General features: G+C 37.5%; 1 protein-coding gene across 4 annotated transcripts in view; it reads left to right on the plus strand.

Moving 5' to 3' along the window:
* Positions 1–18,876, plus strand: part of Cpeb4 (cytoplasmic polyadenylation element binding protein 4) — a 65,776-nt gene that overhangs the window by 38,061 nt on the left and 8,839 nt on the right. For 2 of the 4 annotated variants that reach the window (XM_008850778.3, XM_008850780.3), the window contains 5 exons: positions 6,731–6,754; positions 8,887–9,060; positions 13,100–13,189; positions 14,010–14,128; positions 18,290–18,404. In XM_008850778.3, the coding sequence (XP_008849000.1) occupies positions 6,731–6,754; positions 8,887–9,060; positions 13,100–13,189; positions 14,010–14,128; positions 18,290–18,404 (522 nt within the window). The remainder of the gene's footprint in view (positions 1–6,730; positions 6,755–8,886; positions 9,061–13,099; positions 13,190–14,009; positions 14,129–18,289; positions 18,405–18,876) is intronic. The other 2 variants (XM_008850779.3, XM_008850781.3) reach the window with 1 other exon arrangement.

The following is an 18,876-nucleotide window of genomic DNA, read 5'->3' on the forward strand; positions in this document are numbered from 1 at the left end:
TCCTTTCAGTTAGTGCTTGAATATAGGCCTGCTGAGCAAAAAAAGTTAGAGATTAGATTGATGAGAGTTGCTGAGCCTATCAGCTCTCCTGGAGGTTATGCAGTATGTTTAAACCTCATTCTCTCATCATTACCCTTGGGTCTTGATGCTACAGTGTCAGGAAGAAGGCAATAATAATGACAGAAAGTCCATATAGAAAATGATGCCACTGTTCTGTTCTAGCAGAATCATCATAATAATGCCGTCATATAATACTCTAGCATAAAAGCATATGTGCCACACCTACCACCAAATGGCAATGGTGCATAAGGATGAGGAGGACATACCTTCCATAGAGCAGGGCTTACGTTTGTGTAGGAACTAGATCCAGGCTCAGCTCTAGGTATGGGAAATAGCTGTGAACAGAGATTTGGGATAAGGCTGTGTAATTCCAGGCAAAGTGATCTAGTTTTATTTGTGCTGATTTCCTCCTGAAGTTGTTGGGTTTGGATCAGTTGCCTCTGGGGCTCATCTCTGTTGAGGTATAAAAACTCTAGTGGCTTTTTCTTGAAGGTAAACTCACTCAGTTTTCAAAAGTCTTATATTATGCCTTTCCCTTTTTCCCCATTAATGATCTTTTTTTTGAATAGTTTATTTTCAGTGACTCTTATTTGGCAAAGGAGAAAAAAGGTGACCTTTTCCCAAAATATTTATATTTTGAAAGTTTATTGGTCCATAAACTGTAGAGGGAGGCTGGATGCTTCATTTTTACTGTTGTTGGGCCAAACAGAAAGATAGGAAGCTTAAGAAAGAATGGAAAGATGTCAAGGAGGAGAGGCACTGGTATCACCAGCCAGATCCGAGAGTGTAAGGTCCTGGCTGCTATGGTCTCAGGCTTGATGTGCAGCTTCACAGGTCCCTGAACTTGGTTTTGTCAGATGTGACCTAGTGTCAGTTTTTAAGAACAAGCCCAATAGAACCAAATGCCACTTTATTCATTAATACTGAAGAATGAAACTTGTAGGTAGACTAGATGTTGGACCTCAGAGACCCATTTATTTTCCAGTAGTAAAGATCAGAGTGTAAAGATGATAGAAGTAGGGCTGGAGAGATGGCTCAGCTGTTAGGAGTGCTTACTGCTCTTGCAGAGGTCCTGAGTTCAATTCCCAATATCCACATCTCACAGCCACGTGTAACTCCAGCTCAAGTGAGTATCTGATCCCTCTAGCCTCCACAGGCACCTGCACCCATGTGCACATACATATAGGCATGCACACAGACACAACATTTGTTAAAAACAAAGTAAATCTTTAAAAAAAAAAAAAGATTGCTTGTAAGTCATAAAATCAAAAGGAGGGTAATGAGGCCTTCAGCACCTTGATTTAGGCATGGGTGTTAACTGTTCCTTCAGTCATATTTATAAAACTCCCTGAGAACAGAGCACTTCCTATGCATAAATTGGCCTATTGCACTAACTCTGAGTAGTTTTGTTCTTACTTTAGCTCAGATTTTGGATGTGTTTATTTTGGAAATCTAATGAAAATTGAACTAAATTTGCTTAAAGAAGACAAACTCAAGAATGACAAATACCTCCCATCCTGCAGGATTAAATATATCTAAATAACTTACCACACCTAGCACATAGTAAGTCAAACTAAAATAATTAAATTTTTGGTTAGGAATATTAGTACTAAATATTTGTAGAAAGGAAAAAATGTATAAGAGATTAAGATGAATTTTCATAAGTTATCTCCCTTGAACAAGTTCTTTCCTTGGTATTGAGATAAATAACCTAAAACTACTTCACTTAATGTAGTTCTTTCTCTACCTTTTAAACCTGCAGGCTTTTTTAAAAAAAACTGATAATAAAAGTCTAATACATCTGTCACTATTGTCAGAACCGAACGGGCTCTAAGGAGCTATTTTTCCTGGTCTGCTTTAGTTTATTCAGGCTTTAAGGACTGGAAAAGTGATCTGATCCTGTTACTTCTGTGCTGTGTTTCAACACCTTTCAGAGCTTTAGTTCCCAAATATCTATTAGTCAGAAGTCATTTTTTGTTTTATTTGAATAAAAATAAGGAAGAACTGTTCATTCTCTTTTTTGTGTGAACCTTTTAATGTGAACATTTGAATTTTGACTGATTTTTGTTGGGTAACTTGGTTTGAAAGTTTCAAGCAATCTCAGAATTTTGGGTAAGGAAATGAGTTTAAATCCTAACTACTTGATAGTGGAACTTGCTCACACCGTGGTCAAAGGACTCTTACCCACAGATCAGGTGACTCTTCATGTCATGGTTTAGCCATCAGTTTCACACTGTGCAGTGATCTTCATCCATTAGTGACTTAAGAGATGATGCTGGGGCAGCTCAACAAATACTGTTGAAAATCTCCTAACCATGTCATAGTGTTTGTTCCAGAGAATTATTCAACTCTTTGCTGTGTTATTAGTTGTAGAGGTTTTGTTCTTATTTTTTCCCTGGGGAGAAGTCTTGTGTTCAAACGCATTTTAAAATCCAGACTTTCTAGCTGCTTTCTGGATGCTGTCATAGTTTATTGAGGATGCTGTAGCAAGCACTGTAGACTGTGACTTAAAGAACGAATTTTGTCCCCTGAAGTTATGGATGCTGGAAGCCTTAGATCAAAGTGTGTCAAGAGTGATTTCTCTAGACTTATCTCCTGGCTTATAGGTGGCTCCCTATGTGGTCTTCCCTCTTTGCAAGTCTGGATCCCGATTTCTTTTTGGAAAGGCAAGGGTCATACTGGGTTAGGGTCCACCCAGATATCCTCACTTAATTAATTACCTGCTTAAAGTCCTGGCCTCTAAAAACAGTCATATTCTGAGGGCCCAAGAGGTTAGGACTTGAGTACATGAATCTGGGACTTAGGGGACAATCCAGCCCATAATTAATGCCTTTTCTAGTAAGTTTTATGTAATAAGAATATATGCTTTGTGGCTTTGAAACATAAGCTCGAAATTTAGTTTCTCAACTAAGTGAAAGTGCTAAACATAGGCCAGATTCACCTCCAGGTTTTTCTGGCATAATTTAGTTAAGGTCTGAGTTAGATATCAATTGAAAGATTAATTTTCCTTTTCTTAGTCATGAAGCTTTATGTTATCTGAGGAAACCAACAGTCACTATCACCTCCACTAAAAAAAAAAAAAGTGTTTATACTTTGTTCTATCATTTTTTCTTTTTTTTTTTTTTTTTTCAATTCCCCATTCTCCACAATTTCAGTCCTTGGAATTAATTGCTTCAAAAATTAATTTGTGGCACAGGGAAGATACAAAACAAAACAATGTTTTAAAGCTCACTATGTACTTCTCTGATATCTGTTCATGTAGAAGCATCAAGTATTTGCTTATTCCAGAGAGGAGCTTTAAGACCTATCTTTTAAAGGGTAGCAAAGAACATCTCTTAATTACAGCTCTTTAGAATGAAAGGAGGAAGATTGTTTGTTTGGGTGTGGGCAGAAATCAATCAAAAAAGAGGGTATAATTCACCCAGGAAAAATGTAAATTATAGTCACCAAAAATGTACATTATATGGTTTTAGATTCTACAGTAGAGAATATGTTGAAAAATTATGTGAAAACACATTGTAAATTCAAATATGCTCCACAGCTGTTCAGAGACAGTAAGGAAATGCCTAGAATAATTGTTGAATATAAAACTAAGAATGTACATGTAGCTTACTTTTGAGAAAGGGAGGAAATTACTTATTGAACATGTGACTCTGTGGGCATTAGATACATGTATGGGATCTTTCATTAGTTTTTGATGTGCTCTCCTTGTTTTTATAAGTGAGGAAATTGAGGGATGGGGAAATACAGGAATTAGACTTGCAATCTCTGCCTTCTGGAAAGTAGTTCTTTATCATATCTTTTGAGTGTCCTTTGAATATTGCCATTACCAACTAACTGATATGACATAGAAAATTCTTTTTTAATATTTTTTTATGTGTATGAATATATTGCCTGCATGTATTTAAGCGCACCTGTGTCACGCAGTGTTGGGAACTGAACCCAGGTCCTCTGTAAAAGTAGTCAGTGCTCTCAACCTCTGAGCCATGTCTCCAGCCCCAAAGCCATTTTTTACCTTGCCACTCCCTCAGTGTTTGCAAAACATCAAGTAACACACTCCACTCTATGTGGATTAACAATCCATGTGACATTTTCCTCAGGATAGTGATGGGGTTTGCATTACAAGTGTTTTATCATAATGTGTTTGTTCCAAATGTAATTTGAAATATGTGGGGAAAGGATATTAGTGTACTTTTTATGGATAGGATAAAGAGGTACCATTTAGCATTCTGTTAATATATGAATTCTGATCATATAGACATTTTCATCAAAGTTATAGTTTACTCTTCCATATGTCAAAATTCACATGCACAAATATATGTAAGTGAAAACAAAATTTATGCATTTTTATTCTTATTTTCTGAATATTATCATTTTTATTTTTCAGTATTAATTTCTTTTAATCTTTTGTTTATTTTTATAGTTGGTAAACATTGTACATTTTTAGCCTATTTTCCCATAATATGAAGAAAGATGTCTGACTAGTTTTCAAAAGTTAATTCCAGAATTTAGCCATAAATTCCTCTATTTTAATGAGCTTAATTTTTGGTAAATAAATAAAATTTGAGATTTCACATTTGATGATATTTGAGGGTATTTTATTGTAGCCATTTATCTACAGCTCTTACTATTCTTGAAGTTGTTTTTTTATGGAAGCTATGATGGTTTTCATGTTAGTTGTGTAGCTTTTAAAGCCTACTCTTTCAAATAGCTGACTTTTGAGAAATTGAAGCAGCATCAGTCTGCTTTTCAAGATATAACCCAGACTTTCAGGTCATTGTTTCCCTAAATTCCCTTGTCTTTGAAGCAGTTGTATAAATAGAATGTTTTTAAACAGACATCCGCTTTGTGATATCACTTGTTTTCTAACCTCTCTCTGGTAAGTTGGAAAATAGCTCTTTACCTTCTAAACTTAAAATCATAAAATGAAAACCTGATAGCTTTTCCTCAAGGAAATTCTTACTGATTTAACCATTTATTCCAAGTAGTTTGGTGGAATCCAGTGCTATATAATAATGGTAAAAATGTAGTTTAGGATGAAAAATAATTTCACCTTGTAAAATATTCACCTAGTACTTCTGAGTTATGCTTATTTGTATTTTATCTAGAAGGCTAAAAATAACCCCCTGGCAGTTTTGAAGAGTGACTTCTTAAAGGTGGCATACCTTCTAAACTCAAGAGTCTATCCCAGTATACTATCCCAGTCAAGTTCTACTTGTTCTGTATTCTTTTCTGGCTACCTTGGCCTGGACTTTACAGCTCTTGTCTGTGGCATTGCAATCTTGATACTCTTCCTGTTTTCCTTTAGGATCTCGCCTACATGCTACTCCCTGCAACCTTGTATATCTGGGTGTTCTTCCTCTTCTGTTCCTGTTGCATCTATTACATAGCTAGTATAGTTGTATTCCCCAGAAGGTGCTCAAGATGGAAGACAGTATACTATGGTTTTTCCTATACATACATACAGGTAATAAAGTTTAATTTATAGATGAGGTTCAGTGAAAGATTAGTGCCAATAATGAAAAATAATAATACTAAAATACACTTCAGTGAAAATAGTCTTAGAATATCTCAAAAGTGACTAACAGGCAGGTAGCATATATGACATGAACACATTGGACAAAGGGATGATCCACATGCTGGGCAGGATAGAGGAGGAAGGTACCAGGTCCCAGAATGTTACTCAGAACTTATAAATTTTTTATTTCTGGAATTTTTCCATTTGATATTTTCAAACTGACTTGTACCACTGGTAACTAAAACCATGGAAAATGAAATGGGTAAGGAAGGTCACTGTATATAGCAAAAGGCATGGTACATTATCATTACAAATGGTTAGTGACCCTGTGGCATATAAGATTACAGATTCTTTGAGGTCAGAGCCTCATCATGTTTTATCCATGATGCCTAGCAAGACCACACAGTCAAGAAATGTTTGTTGAATAGTGGAGGCAATTCATCGGTGAGCTTTAAGTGCCAGTTTGGTTCAGGGAGAACATTTCCTCAAAATTTCTTACTTTAAAGTATACACTGTCATATCCTGAGGATTCAATAATTACCTTTTCTTTTCCTTTGGACTGCAACCAGCCTGGCAATATAATGCCAACCCTTTTATGCTATAGCATTTAGGACTGGGTAGATTTTGGGTGGGGGGGGGTGGCCGGGGAGGAGGGAAACCACAAAACTGCTGACTAAAGCAAAAATGTAAATTTCATTTGCTATGATTTTCTTTTATTTGGAATGAACTGAGAAATACTGTAAGGTTTTGTATCCTATAATGGTGAAAGTCAGTATCGATATGTTTATAAATTGTTAGCAGGGAAATCTGAGAGAAAATACAATTGACATAGTAGTAGTTGGCTTGCATCATGTTGCATACCGCTTTAGTTTCATAATGGTTTGCCCTGTGAGCAATGGTTACAGCCAATCTTTTAACACAAGTGAGATTCAATAAAGATTTGTAGTGTCTTTGAAGTCCTTCTTTATAATGCATTGAACTGACTGCTCACCATCCAATTCCTTGGTTTTGATACATTGATCAGGAAATGAAGAATGTAGCCATTTTTTTCATTTCAAAAACTGGTAGATGAAATCTCAGTGGATTCTTTGACAATGTTTGAAAGGTTTTTTTTGTTTGTTTTTTTGTTTTTTCTTCTCATTTGACATGCAGCAAGGACATATGGGCGAAGGAGAGGTAACATTATTGTTTCTAACTTTTGAATGTGTCAGTTGTATTTGAGAGGACTCAGGCTTGCTCAGTTTCTAACCTCTGTGGGGAAGGAATAAAGTGAAATGAAACAGCTTTGATCCTTACATAGTTTTTGTGCTATAGTTAGCACTATGGACATTCTACTTGGCAAGAGTTAAAGAGCTCTGAACAAATTACCAGAATGATGGGATTTGGATTTGAATTCTCTGTGTTATTCAACTTACTTATGGCTAAAGATTTGCCTTTTTAACTCCTTAAAATAATTTAACAAAAAAAAATTAAATCTTTAAAGATTTCAATCTTTAAAAACTAGACTTGTCAGCCGGGCGTGGTGGCGCACACCTTTAATCCCAGCACTCGGGAGGCAGAGGCAGGGGGGGCTCTGTGGGGTCAAGGCCCGCCTGGGCTTCATAGTGAGTTCCAGGACAGCCGGGGGGACAAGGGGGCCCTGTCTCAAAAAAACCAAAAAAAAAAAAAAAAAAACCTAGACTTGTCTCAAAATACCTCACTATATTGGAGGTTCATTTATACTTAAGTAACTTATGTCAGCTTGTTTTACTTAGTAAACATAATATGTTTCATTTAAAACAAGATGAGCTAAATAAATGACTAAAACTATAAATTTCAAATATCAGGTGGAATGCTCTGTAAATAATAGGGAATTTTAGAGATTTGCTTTCTAGAAGTGCCCCATTAAAGTAACTTTTGTTGTCTTTAATAATTTTGTTATAAGAAAATAAGAGTTAAATAGCTTAGATTTAAAATGTGATTTTTGAAGATCATTCAGAAAATAACCTCCAATTTTACAACCATTTTTTGTCATCATTTGATATATAGTATTATAGGATAAATTTGGCAAAGATGGTATTATGTGTGTGTTTGGTAATCATTAAGGACAGTGTGGCAACAAAAGGACATGGGAGTGTTCTAGTAGGAAGAGCAGGATATAGCAGTCATTACCAGAGTTCTCATATAGAAGTAAATTAGCAGCCTGAGCCATGATGAGGCAGTGCTGGAGAGATGTTGAAGCTATTTGTTGCTCTATGTTGTTTATAATATGAAAGTTCCTATTTTACTATCAGGTAAGTAAGGGAAGACTTTTATGCATTGGTGTTTTTCAGTCTTTTCTCCTTTCTTACATATTCTAGATGATACGATTCTCAGATTTTAGAATAGTTTTTAGAAACAGATGGTATCTTGGTAAGCTGATACTTGCTAATATACTTTTAGTAATAATATAGCTTTAGAATACCTACAGATCTTAAATGCTATAAAACTAGACAATGAAACTGGGAACCAGCATTAAGTGGGCTTTGATTATATCCTATTAAGGAAAATGAAAATGAGTGCTCACTTAAAAATTGACTTATTCATTTTAAGTACATTCTTAGGAAATTGTGCAGGCTATACAATTTGATCTATTAAATTTTTGAGCCAGGATTTATAGCCAAATATAATACTTCATGTCCTTGTGTAGGTTGCCATGGCCATGGGACCCTGCCAAGGCAGTGCAGCCTGCTGCCAACTGTTCTCAAAAGAGTGTTCTCTTCTCTACTGTGCTTCCATTTCTCATGCTAGTTTCTGGATCCCAGTGGGATACCTGAGTAGTCCTCTGTTTTAACCGTGCACTGCCTCTCTGACTCAATTGAGACTTGAAGGTGATGACAATGCAAAAGCATAAGTGATCCTGTAGTGAGAAAAATAAAAGCAGCAGTTTATTACCCCTGCTATTTTCTTTTTTCTTTCTCTCTCTCTCTCTCTCTCTCTCTCTCTCTCTCTCTCTCTCTCTCTCTCTCTCTCTGTGTGTGTGTGTGTGTGTGTGTGTGTGTGTGTGTGGATATGTGTGAGGGGGAAAGTATTTTTTCTCATTTCTTTCTCTCTTTCTCTTTTTTTTCTACCTCCCTCCCTCCCTCCATTGCTTCCCTATTCTGAAAATGCTGTTAGAAACTTAGATGAACATGTTTGCATCTTTTTCCAATGTCAGAACTTATGAATGACAATAAATTCACAAGGCATGGAGGTTTCATTGGTGGCATTTTGACAGATGCTCCCACCTTTCTAGCAATCAGTGGCAAGGAACATTTTCTGTTACCATTCTGTCCTGCTTTCTATTTCAGGTCAGTCTTCACTGTTTCCAATGGAAGATGGATTCTTGGATGATGGCCGTGGAGATCAACCTCTTCATAGTGGCCTGGGTTCACCTCACTGCTTCACTCATCAGAACGGGGAGCGAGTTGAGCGATATTCCCGCAAGGTGTTTGTGGGTGGATTGCCTCCTGACATTGATGAAGGTATATTTAGAATGGACTGTTTAGAGTATCGTGCCTTCTGGTCGCCCTGGGGAGGCTATACTTAGTGTTTGCTTTTGTTATAGTTTCAGCCGTCTCTGGCTCTGATTCTTTGGCCTTGGTGACATTGCACTCTTGTCCTATCTTCCTGTCATATCTTAAGATTAGCTCCCATTCCAGAAGGAAGAGGGGTGGCATGTGACAGTGAGCTGAAGCAGGGGACCAGACCCCGAAAAAAAGGAACCACCACTAAGAAAACTTCCCAAGGATTCTGTTGTGAACAAATAATGGACATAACTCCCTTTGTCTGTGTGCTGCCTGGCCCAAATTTAATTATGTGATTTTTCTATTTCTTTCCCACTTTTGTTGCAAATTGTTGCAAATTTTCAAATCTCGGGTTAAGCATGACCTTTTAAAGAAATATAGCTGGTATTTGTACTATAAGAAGGAGAATCTTAAAAATAATAAAATTTTATAAATATTTTTTAATTCAGCAAATATGTACATGTTCTGCAAACAGCTCTACTGTTCTTGGGCTTATTGTAGTAGTAAACAAAATGGAAGGCTCCTGCTTGAAAATCTACATCCTAGTCAGGGAAGGTGCATAAAAAATGTGTAAACAAACAAGAAAATTTCAGCAAATAATGTTAAAAGCAAACAGGGTGATGAGATCTAGCATAGAAAGAATCTTACTAGATTAAGTGACTAAGTAAAACTTCTTTGAGAAAGTGTTATTTGAGCTGAGACTTGAATAAGTAACCAGCCATACAAGGACTTAGAGGGACTAGTTATCCAGGAATATAAAGTTAATTTCTAGGTTTCTGTGATCCTGATAAAAGTCATAGTAGCAGACCACCCAGAAGTCATACATCTTTACTCTCTATTTCTTTTGTTTTGGTTTTCTGAATGGAAATGGACATAGACTAATTCATATTATAGAGATTGGACTACATTTTCATAAAAATCTATAAGATCAAATAAGGTTTAATAAACTGATCAGTCTGGGCTCAGACTTACCAAGCTTTTTTTTTTTTTTAACATTTTGGAAAGTGGAATATTACAGTAAACACACTTTTTAAATGTCTTGGTGAAAACTACTGAAATTTCAATTCAGTTCACAGTCGCTCTTCTACGCTCAGAATGCAGAGCTTGAAAAATATTATATTCTGGAGAATCATGCTATAAAAATTACAGAATTTATCTGGGATATAGGATTAGAGGCAAATCATTTGAAACTGAATAAACTTTGCACTTGAATCATGGCCCAAAACAGAATTAGTATTTGGACATAACTTAGACAATCTAAGCAAGTCAGGTAACTGCATTCTTTGAGCTACCTCCAAGAATCTGAAAATGCCCCTAAACCAACAAAGCTAAAGGCTGACTTACCATCATGGAAATAAGGTAGATAGAAATGGAGCCCTGAGCATTTGAGTAGGTGCCAGGCCTGCAAAGTTGGGGATACACTTCTCTGGAAAGACAGCCTCGAGGGCTGTGTTCGGTTTAAAGTTTCATAGGCTGGAGCTGGGAGAGCTTGTGTTCGTGCATCACCCCAGCTTGGGTGTTTTCCTTTCCTTTTGAGGATCATAGTTCTGTTCTCGCTATTTTAGCTCAACTTGTTCAGTAAAAAAATCCTTATGAACCAGTACAACCTCTGAGTTATCCTGGCATCATTCTCCTGCTCATTAGTCTCATATGAGTTGAATTGTACTGTAGAAACAGCATACCAGAATAGATTGCACTGTTTCGTAGTCTGAGGGAAATGAAAAAGTTCTATGAGACTGAAATTTAAATAAAGTCCCCATCTCTCTTTTTTGTCTGTTTTCCCTTTTATCAGACCTTATTTACATATTTTAGCTATCTCCAGAAATCTCATGGAAATTTATTTTCTTATACTCTGCATATTAGTTGTCCAATTATATAATATAGCATTAATAGCAAATTAATAATAAAATATAATCAAGCCTTCATTTTTTTAATCTTTTCCCCATTTATCCTTTCTTTCTTTTCCCTTCTTCCTAGGCTCAGGTAATTTTCTGTCCAAGGAGATGGAATGATGAGGGGAAAGAGGGTTCCTAGTGAATGGTGTGGGCTTTGCATATGTGTGTCTGGAAGGGGCCTGCTCAGAAGCCTCAGAAATGCTTGTGTGGAATGAGGGAAACCCAAGTCAGTGCACAAAGGTAGAAGGTAGGAGAGGCTAGCAGAGGCAAAAGGACAGCTATAATGGGCAAGCATTAATAAATAAATACAGCACAGATAACAGAACAAGGTTTCTTCAGTATGAGAAGGTAATTTAAGAGCATGGAAAGGAGCAAAACTAGGAAAATCCATGAGATGTTGGAGTGGGGTTGGAAATATCAAAATACATTTGTTGGTTTTTATAATATGTAGGCATAAAAGCTGTTATAAATACATATGAACATACAGGGGTTCCTTTCCGCTGCTATGAGGAACCAAGAGTGTTTTTGTAAAAAATTGACTAGATCTAGAGGTGGGGCAAGAGAAGAAGATACTTAATATCTTCTTGGGCCACAAAGTATGAAAGTGCTTTTAAAAATCCTAGGGACATGTCAGAAGAACCTAGGGGCTCCACCTGGCCAAGTCAGGAATAATATTTTTGGATAAATCAAGCACCAAAATAAATGAGAGAACTAAATTATAGCCTATTGAGTGAAGTAGGTCTATATTGATATAAAAACACGATAGAAGATAGATAGATAGATAGATAGATAGATAGATAGATAGATAGATAGATAGATAGATAGATAGATAAAGCAAAACTCTTCTGTACTGTATAATACTGCCTCATAAGTATAGAAGGAACAATGGAATAGATAATCAACATTTGGCAGCCATCATTGAGGCTATGGCTGTAGGTCAGAGTCAAGGCTGATGATGCAACAGAAGGTTGGTAGGTAACAGTACTACTCCCTTACAAAGTGCTAATCAAATACAAAGAGGAAAATGGTTTCTCCTTGGTAGAGAAAACAGACAGATGCCAACTTAACCAGGTGATCAAGATCAACATGTGCAATGAAAGGATAGGCTGACATAGCATCATTTTGGTGGTATTTGTGTTTGCAATACGTAGCATGAAACTAGGTCATGAGAAAGTAGAGTACAAGTCCAATTGAGGGGCATTGCTTTTCCGAAGTACTATAGACTGGGTTGCTTAGAAACAGCAGGAATTCTTCATAGTTCTGGAGGTTGAGAAGTTCAGGATTAAGGTATCATCAGGTTCCACATCTGGTTAAGTGCCTGCTTTCTGATAAGCTTTTTGATAATAGCTATCGCTCACATGATAGAGGGGACAAGGGACCTCTTTGGGGCCTCTTTTATGAATACACTGTTATGATTGATGATGTCTCCACCCCCATATCCCAATCACCTCAGGCCTCTCCTCCATATACTCTCACAGTGGGGATTTGATTTCAGCATAGGAATTTGCAGGATGGAGTACATAAACATTTAGACCATAGCAGCATACTATAAAATGGATGTAGAGGGCAGGAACGAATGAAGAGCTGTTCCAAAAAGAGAAAGACCAATACTTCAGGAATGTGACAACTAAATGCAATGTGTTCTGGGTAGGGTTCTTGATCAGAAGTAATGGAAGAGACATTGTTGGGAGACTAAATGGAGTCTATGGATGGGAGAGTAGTATTGTATCAGTGTTGATTTTTCTGATTGTGGCTGCTGTATATTAGGATGTATGAGAAAGTGATCCTGTTTTGAGCTGATAACAGTGGTGTTGGAAATTTCGAGCATAGTATCAGTAAAAGATGATGGATGGATGGATGGATGGATGGATGGATGGATGGATGGATGGATGGATGGATCCAACTAGAAGAAGGAATAAGTAAAGAAAAGGAAGAAGTTGAAGGTTGGTATACCAGTTATTGAATGCTGATGACTAGATGAAATGATAAAAGAATTCTTTGTACTATTTATTGGTGATAGTAGATTTGAAACTATAACAACAACAAAAGAAACCTTCTAAAAATGATGGTAAATACATGTAAATCTACTTTTTTTTCATTAGATGAAATCACAGCTAGTTTCCGTCGTTTTGGCCCTTTGATTGTGGATTGGCCTCATAAAGCAGAAAGCAAATCTTATTTTCCTCCTAAAGGTAATTCTTGGGGTTCCAGTATTCAAGTACACCTTGTCTGGTATTGTTTAATATTTAGCCTTTTCATATTTACTTTTACTACAAAAGTTTTCACTAAATTTATATTTTTTTCTAAATTTTTATCTTTGTGAGTTCGAGGCCAGCCTGGTCTACATAGTGAGCTCCAGGACAGCTGGGGCTACAGGGAGACCCTGTCTCAAAAAGACAAAAATAAATAAATAAATAAATAATTTCTATCTAATATACTTTGTTTTTGAGACAGGGTCTCACTGTGCAGCCCCAACTGGCCTAGAACACTCTGTCTTTATTTAGACCATCCCAGGCTGGCATCATTCTCACAACATTCTACCTGCCTCTGCCTCAGGAGTACTGATCTTAAAGGTATGCACCACCACACCCAGCTTCTAATATATTAGTTCAATTTTCATTGTACTCTAAAAGACATTTCAAGATACTATTAAAATGGGGCTGGTGAGAAGGCTCAGCAGGCAAAGGCATTGCCCCAAGCCTGAAAATCTGAGTTGGATCCCCAGAAGCCACATGGTAGAAGAGAACTGACTCCTGCAAGCTGTCCTTTGAGTCCACACATGTGCACACACACACACACACACACATAATAATAAATAAATGTTTAAAAAGAATACTACCAAAATGAGCTATCTTTTGATCCAATCAGACTTTTAGTATGAATGTTGCTTTAATCTTTTTATTTTATTTTATTTTTCCCTTCTTTAATTTTAGTTTATGCTTTCTATTCCCTGAAAAATTACAACAAAGACAAGAAAACACATTTCCTGTTTTTCTTTTCTTTTTCCCTCAGGGTATGCATTCCTGCTGTTTCAGGATGAAAGTTCTGTTCAGGCTCTCATTGATGCATGTATTGAAGAAGATGGAAAGCTCTATCTGTGTGTATCAAGCCCAACCATCAAGGATAAGCCAGTAAGTAACAGTTTAGCATAAAATAGCTTTTTGTCTTTGCCTCCATTGACATGTGAAAACATCTTTTTAAAAAAAATGTTTTTTTATTATTTTTATTTTATGTGTATGAATATATTATCTGCATGTAAGTGCACCTGTGTCATGCGGTGCCCATAGAGGTCAGAAGAGGGCATCAGATCCCCTGGAACTGGAGTTATAGAAGGTTGCCAGGTGCCATGTGGGGGCTATGAACCAAACCCAGGTCCTCTGCAAGAGCAGCCAGTGCTCTTAAACACTGAGCCATCTCTCAGCCCCTGAAAACATATCAACATGTCTTCTTGTTCTTAAATTGATATGTTTGGAAGTCAAATCTAAATATAATAGGTTTGCATTATATAGTCTTTGGAAATTCCATACATGAATACAATGCATTTAGATCTCTCCATTCCCTGTTCAACTCCTCCCAGACAACACCCTCCCCAACATCTTCCTCCCAACTTCATGTCATCATCATCTTCCATTTCAACTGTCACCACTGTTGTCTCTATCTGATAACCCAGAGTCCAATTACTGCTGTCCATATATATGTGCATGGGTATGGGGCCATCCACCGGTATATGGGCAACCTACCACAGGCCGCACTGCTGAAGAAATCTGACTCCTTCCCTCAGGAGCCATCAGTTGTTAATAGCTCCTCAGTTTAGGGTGGGGCCCTGTGAGCACCTCCCGTATCCATGTTGGAGTGTTGACTGGCTTGGTCTTGTGTAAGCCAACCCAGCTGCTGTGAGTTCAGAGGTACAACATCCCTGTCATGTGCAGAAGATACTGTTTTGTATCAGTCCTCCTCAGCCTCTGGCTCTTACAGTCTTTCCATCCCCTCTTCCACAATGTTCCCTGAGCCTTGGGGGTGAGGGAGTATGATATAGGTGTCCCATTTAACTTGAGCACTCCACAGTCACTTATTCTCTGCACTTTAATCAGTTAAGAGTCTCTGTATTAACCACCATCAACTGCATAAAGAAGTTTCTCTGATGAGAGGTGAGAAGTGCTCTAGTCTATGGATGTAAAGATCAGTATTTAGAAGGTAGTTTGATTCTATGTCCCTTTAGCAAAATAATAGAAGTAGGTTATTCTTAAGGGCCTATGACCTCCCCTGCCACATGTTCTTGGCCAAGTTTACAGTACTAGGCATGAGTTCCCTCTTGTGGAGCAGGTTTTAAGTCTGATTAGGAAGCTGTTGTTTACCCCCAGAAAATTCATACCACTATTGCACCAATGGGCTGCTTATCTTTCCAGACTGGTTATTATTACAGTTTACAGGGCTCACAGATGGATAAGAGTGTTCATGACTTTTCTCCCCCAGAAGCCTGCAAAGCACCTTCTGACACTAGGAGTTAGAATATTCAAGTGGGACGAGGGCTGGAGTAGGGCAGAGGAAGCAGGTGGGAGAAAGGATAGCTAACACTGAGGATGTTCCCAAGTGCCAGTTGTGGGATACCTCCCTTCAAGATGTTAGTCAGGAAGGTTCCAGAGACCCCAGAACAATATAGGCTATTGCTACTGCTCTTGGTTACCCAGTAGTACTTGATGGTAAAACCCTGTTGCTAAAGACACTATACACTTTGGTCACAGGATATGGAGAAATTAAGCTTGTACTAACCTGAAATCGTTTTGTTCTTATTATGTGCCTTAACATTGGCATTCTGCATATTTGGGCACATCATTTTCACTGTGTAGCCAAAGATAACCATGAACTTCTGATCATCCTGCCTCTACTTCCCCAGTGCTGGCCTTACAGGTATGTGCTACCACCCCTGGTTTGTGTGGTCCTGGAGATTGAACCCAGTGCCTTATGTATGGTAGGAAAGCACTTTACCGACTGGGCTACATCCCTAACCCAGTCTTTACCCTTTAAAGAATTCATTTGAGGATACATTCTATAAAGATGAAGTAGCTAAATTTTCTCGCAGTAATAGGCCTCACTTAAATAACTTTTGCATACCATACTCTCCTAATGAAGACCTCATTTTGTGTGTATAAATATAGGTGCATGACTACTGATTTTCATTATCTGTCATTCAGCATCTTGTGAAGAATGGCACAAACAGTAGTTTGTGGAGCTTCTATTGGTGTCTTGGGTTGTCTAGGTCAGGAATATTCTAAAAGTTCCTATAACCTGGACTCTCGCTGCTTGGTTTGTCTATGAAATGTTCTTGCCAATGCCCCTTAGTTATTTGAATCAGATACCTCTGGCCTAGGATATCACTGATGCACGTATTTGGGAATACCTTACTAAAATACCCTTGCCTTTGGTATGGGCTTTTATAACAATTAGTAAATACAAACAATTTTAAATTAAATTCTTGATTTGTTTTATTATCTTTGCTTGAGAATTTCATAATGCATATAATGTGCTTGATCAAATGCGCCCCCATTCCTTCTTCTCTAATTCCTCCCCTATTGTGCCTGCCATTTTTTGCTCCCAACTTCATGAGCTTTTTTTTAAAAAATATAATAATAATAATAATAATAATAATAATAATAATAATAAACACTGAGTCTATTAGTGCCATCTGTATGTATGTACATGCATATAGGACTGTCATTCCAGAGCATGGGTAGCCTTTCAGGGACCACATCCCCAAAGAAAATTTATCCCCTCCCAAACCCCATAGCCATCAGTTAGCCTTAGCTTCTTGGCAAAGGTTGGAACTTCATGAGCTCCTCCCCATCTATGCTGGGATTTTGGCTGGCTTGTGCATGTAGTCAAAGCTGCTTAGGAATTCATGTGTGCACTGGCCCTGTCATCCCCAGCAAATACTGTTTCCTTGTAGGTGTTGTCTATTTCTGGCTCTTACAATCTTTCCACTCCCTCTCCCAAGATGAGCCTTGAACCTTGCAGGGAGAGGAATGATATGGATGTCTCATTTAGAGCTGAGCATTCCACAGTCTCTTAACCTCTGCACTTTGACCAGTTGTGGGTGTTTACATTAATCACTGCTACCAAAGAAGGTTCTCTGATGAGGGGTGAGAGATGTACTGATCTATGGGGAAATTAAGTACATGAGATTTTTTTTTTTAATACTAAGGATTGAACCTAGGGCTTCATGAATGCTAGGCAAATGTTCTACTACTGAACTATATCCATTCCCAGCCCTCATTTTTTTTTAATGATTAAAAAAAATTTTTTAATGTGTTATGTGTCTGCCTGTGGAGGTGTGTGGGTGTGCAGAGGCCTGAGGAGGACATCAGGTACCTTCCCTCACTGCACTCCACTATATTCCTTTGGGACAGGCTCTCTCAATGAACCTGAAGCTTGCCATTTTTCAGCTAGGCTGGCTGGCCAGTGAGTTCCTGGGATTTGTCTCTACCTTCCCAAACCTGGAGTTACAGGCACACACTGCCATGCCTGGTTTTTGTGTGGGTACTAGAGATTCAAATTCAGGTCTTCATGCATGCATAGCATGTGGTGTCTCAAAAAAAAAAAAAAAAAGAAAGAAAAAAAAAAAGAAAAGGCAAATATTAGCAATAGTTTTGCTTTGAAATCCTTTAAAAATATCTATTTTTATGTATGTGAGCATTTTACCTGCATTTATATAAGTGCACCACATGCATGCAGTGTCTGGGAGGCCAGAAGAGGATGTTGGATCCTCTGAACAGGAGTTATAGATAGTTGTTAGCTTCCATGTGGGTGCTGGGAACTGAACCCAGGTCCTCTGGAAGTATAGCCAGTGCTCTTAACTACTGGGCATCTCTCCAGCCCCTGAAATCCTTTTTAAAATAATGCAACAGGTTCAGCAGTAGTTTGCACTTCCTAGAATACGCTGATTTAACATACAGTCCTATTTTATTTACAATGTAGACTGATCAAAATTCAATATACTAAATTTAAATTTTGTAGATCTTGTGGAGTTGGGTAAACTAGAGGTTCTTGCAAACTGAAAACCAGCTAATTAACGTGTTAAGTGTTTTACTTACAGTAAGTAGACAATTAAATTGACCTTTCGGCCTTGGTTTAGTTTACTCTGAAATGAAAGGTAGCATAGATTGCTTTTAAGCCTTCTTTAAAAGCCTAGTTTTAACAGCATTATTGATTTGTAATGAAGTGGATTATTGTAAAATACTCTGAAATAATATTGAACCTTATTTGATATGAGACATTTTGATTTGCATACTCCATAGGTGCAGATTCGGCCCTGGAATCTCAGTGACAGTGACTTTGTGATGGATGGTTCACAGCCTCTTGACCCACGAAAAACAATATTTGTTGGTGGTGTTCCTCGACCATTACGAGCTGGTATAGTCAAACAAACAAAAATCCCATATCCATTAGTATAAAGAAATATAAAGATCTTCGGATTAAATACTCGATGAGGATTTATGTTAATGCATTAAGAGTGAGAGTTCTAGAATTCAGGTGTTTGGATTTGAATTAATGTGTTCTACCCCTGTTGAATAGTTGAGCAGCCTTGGACAAATTGTCTACTTTTCCTAATTCTCAGTTTCCTCATCTGTCAAATGAGATCAAACGTGCATGTTCTTTATAGAGTTGAGGACTAAATGAGATAACCAATCAAAGTCCTTAATGTAGTAACATAAGATGCTAATTGTTACTGTCATCATTATCTGAAAAACCAGAGCACTTTATGTATTGAGCTGTTCAGTTTTTTATTTCCCCTGTCCTCAGTTGCTCAACAACTTTTTACTAAGCCCTGAACTGTAACAGCAGCCCAGCTTGTTTTTAGAGTGAAAACTACAAAGAAATTATA

This window comes from Nannospalax galili, unplaced genomic scaffold, assembly GCF_000622305.1.
Source record: "Nannospalax galili isolate Female #2095 unplaced genomic scaffold, S.galili_v1.0 scaffold104, whole genome shotgun sequence".
NCBI lineage: Eukaryota > Metazoa > Chordata > Mammalia > Rodentia > Spalacidae > Nannospalax > Nannospalax galili.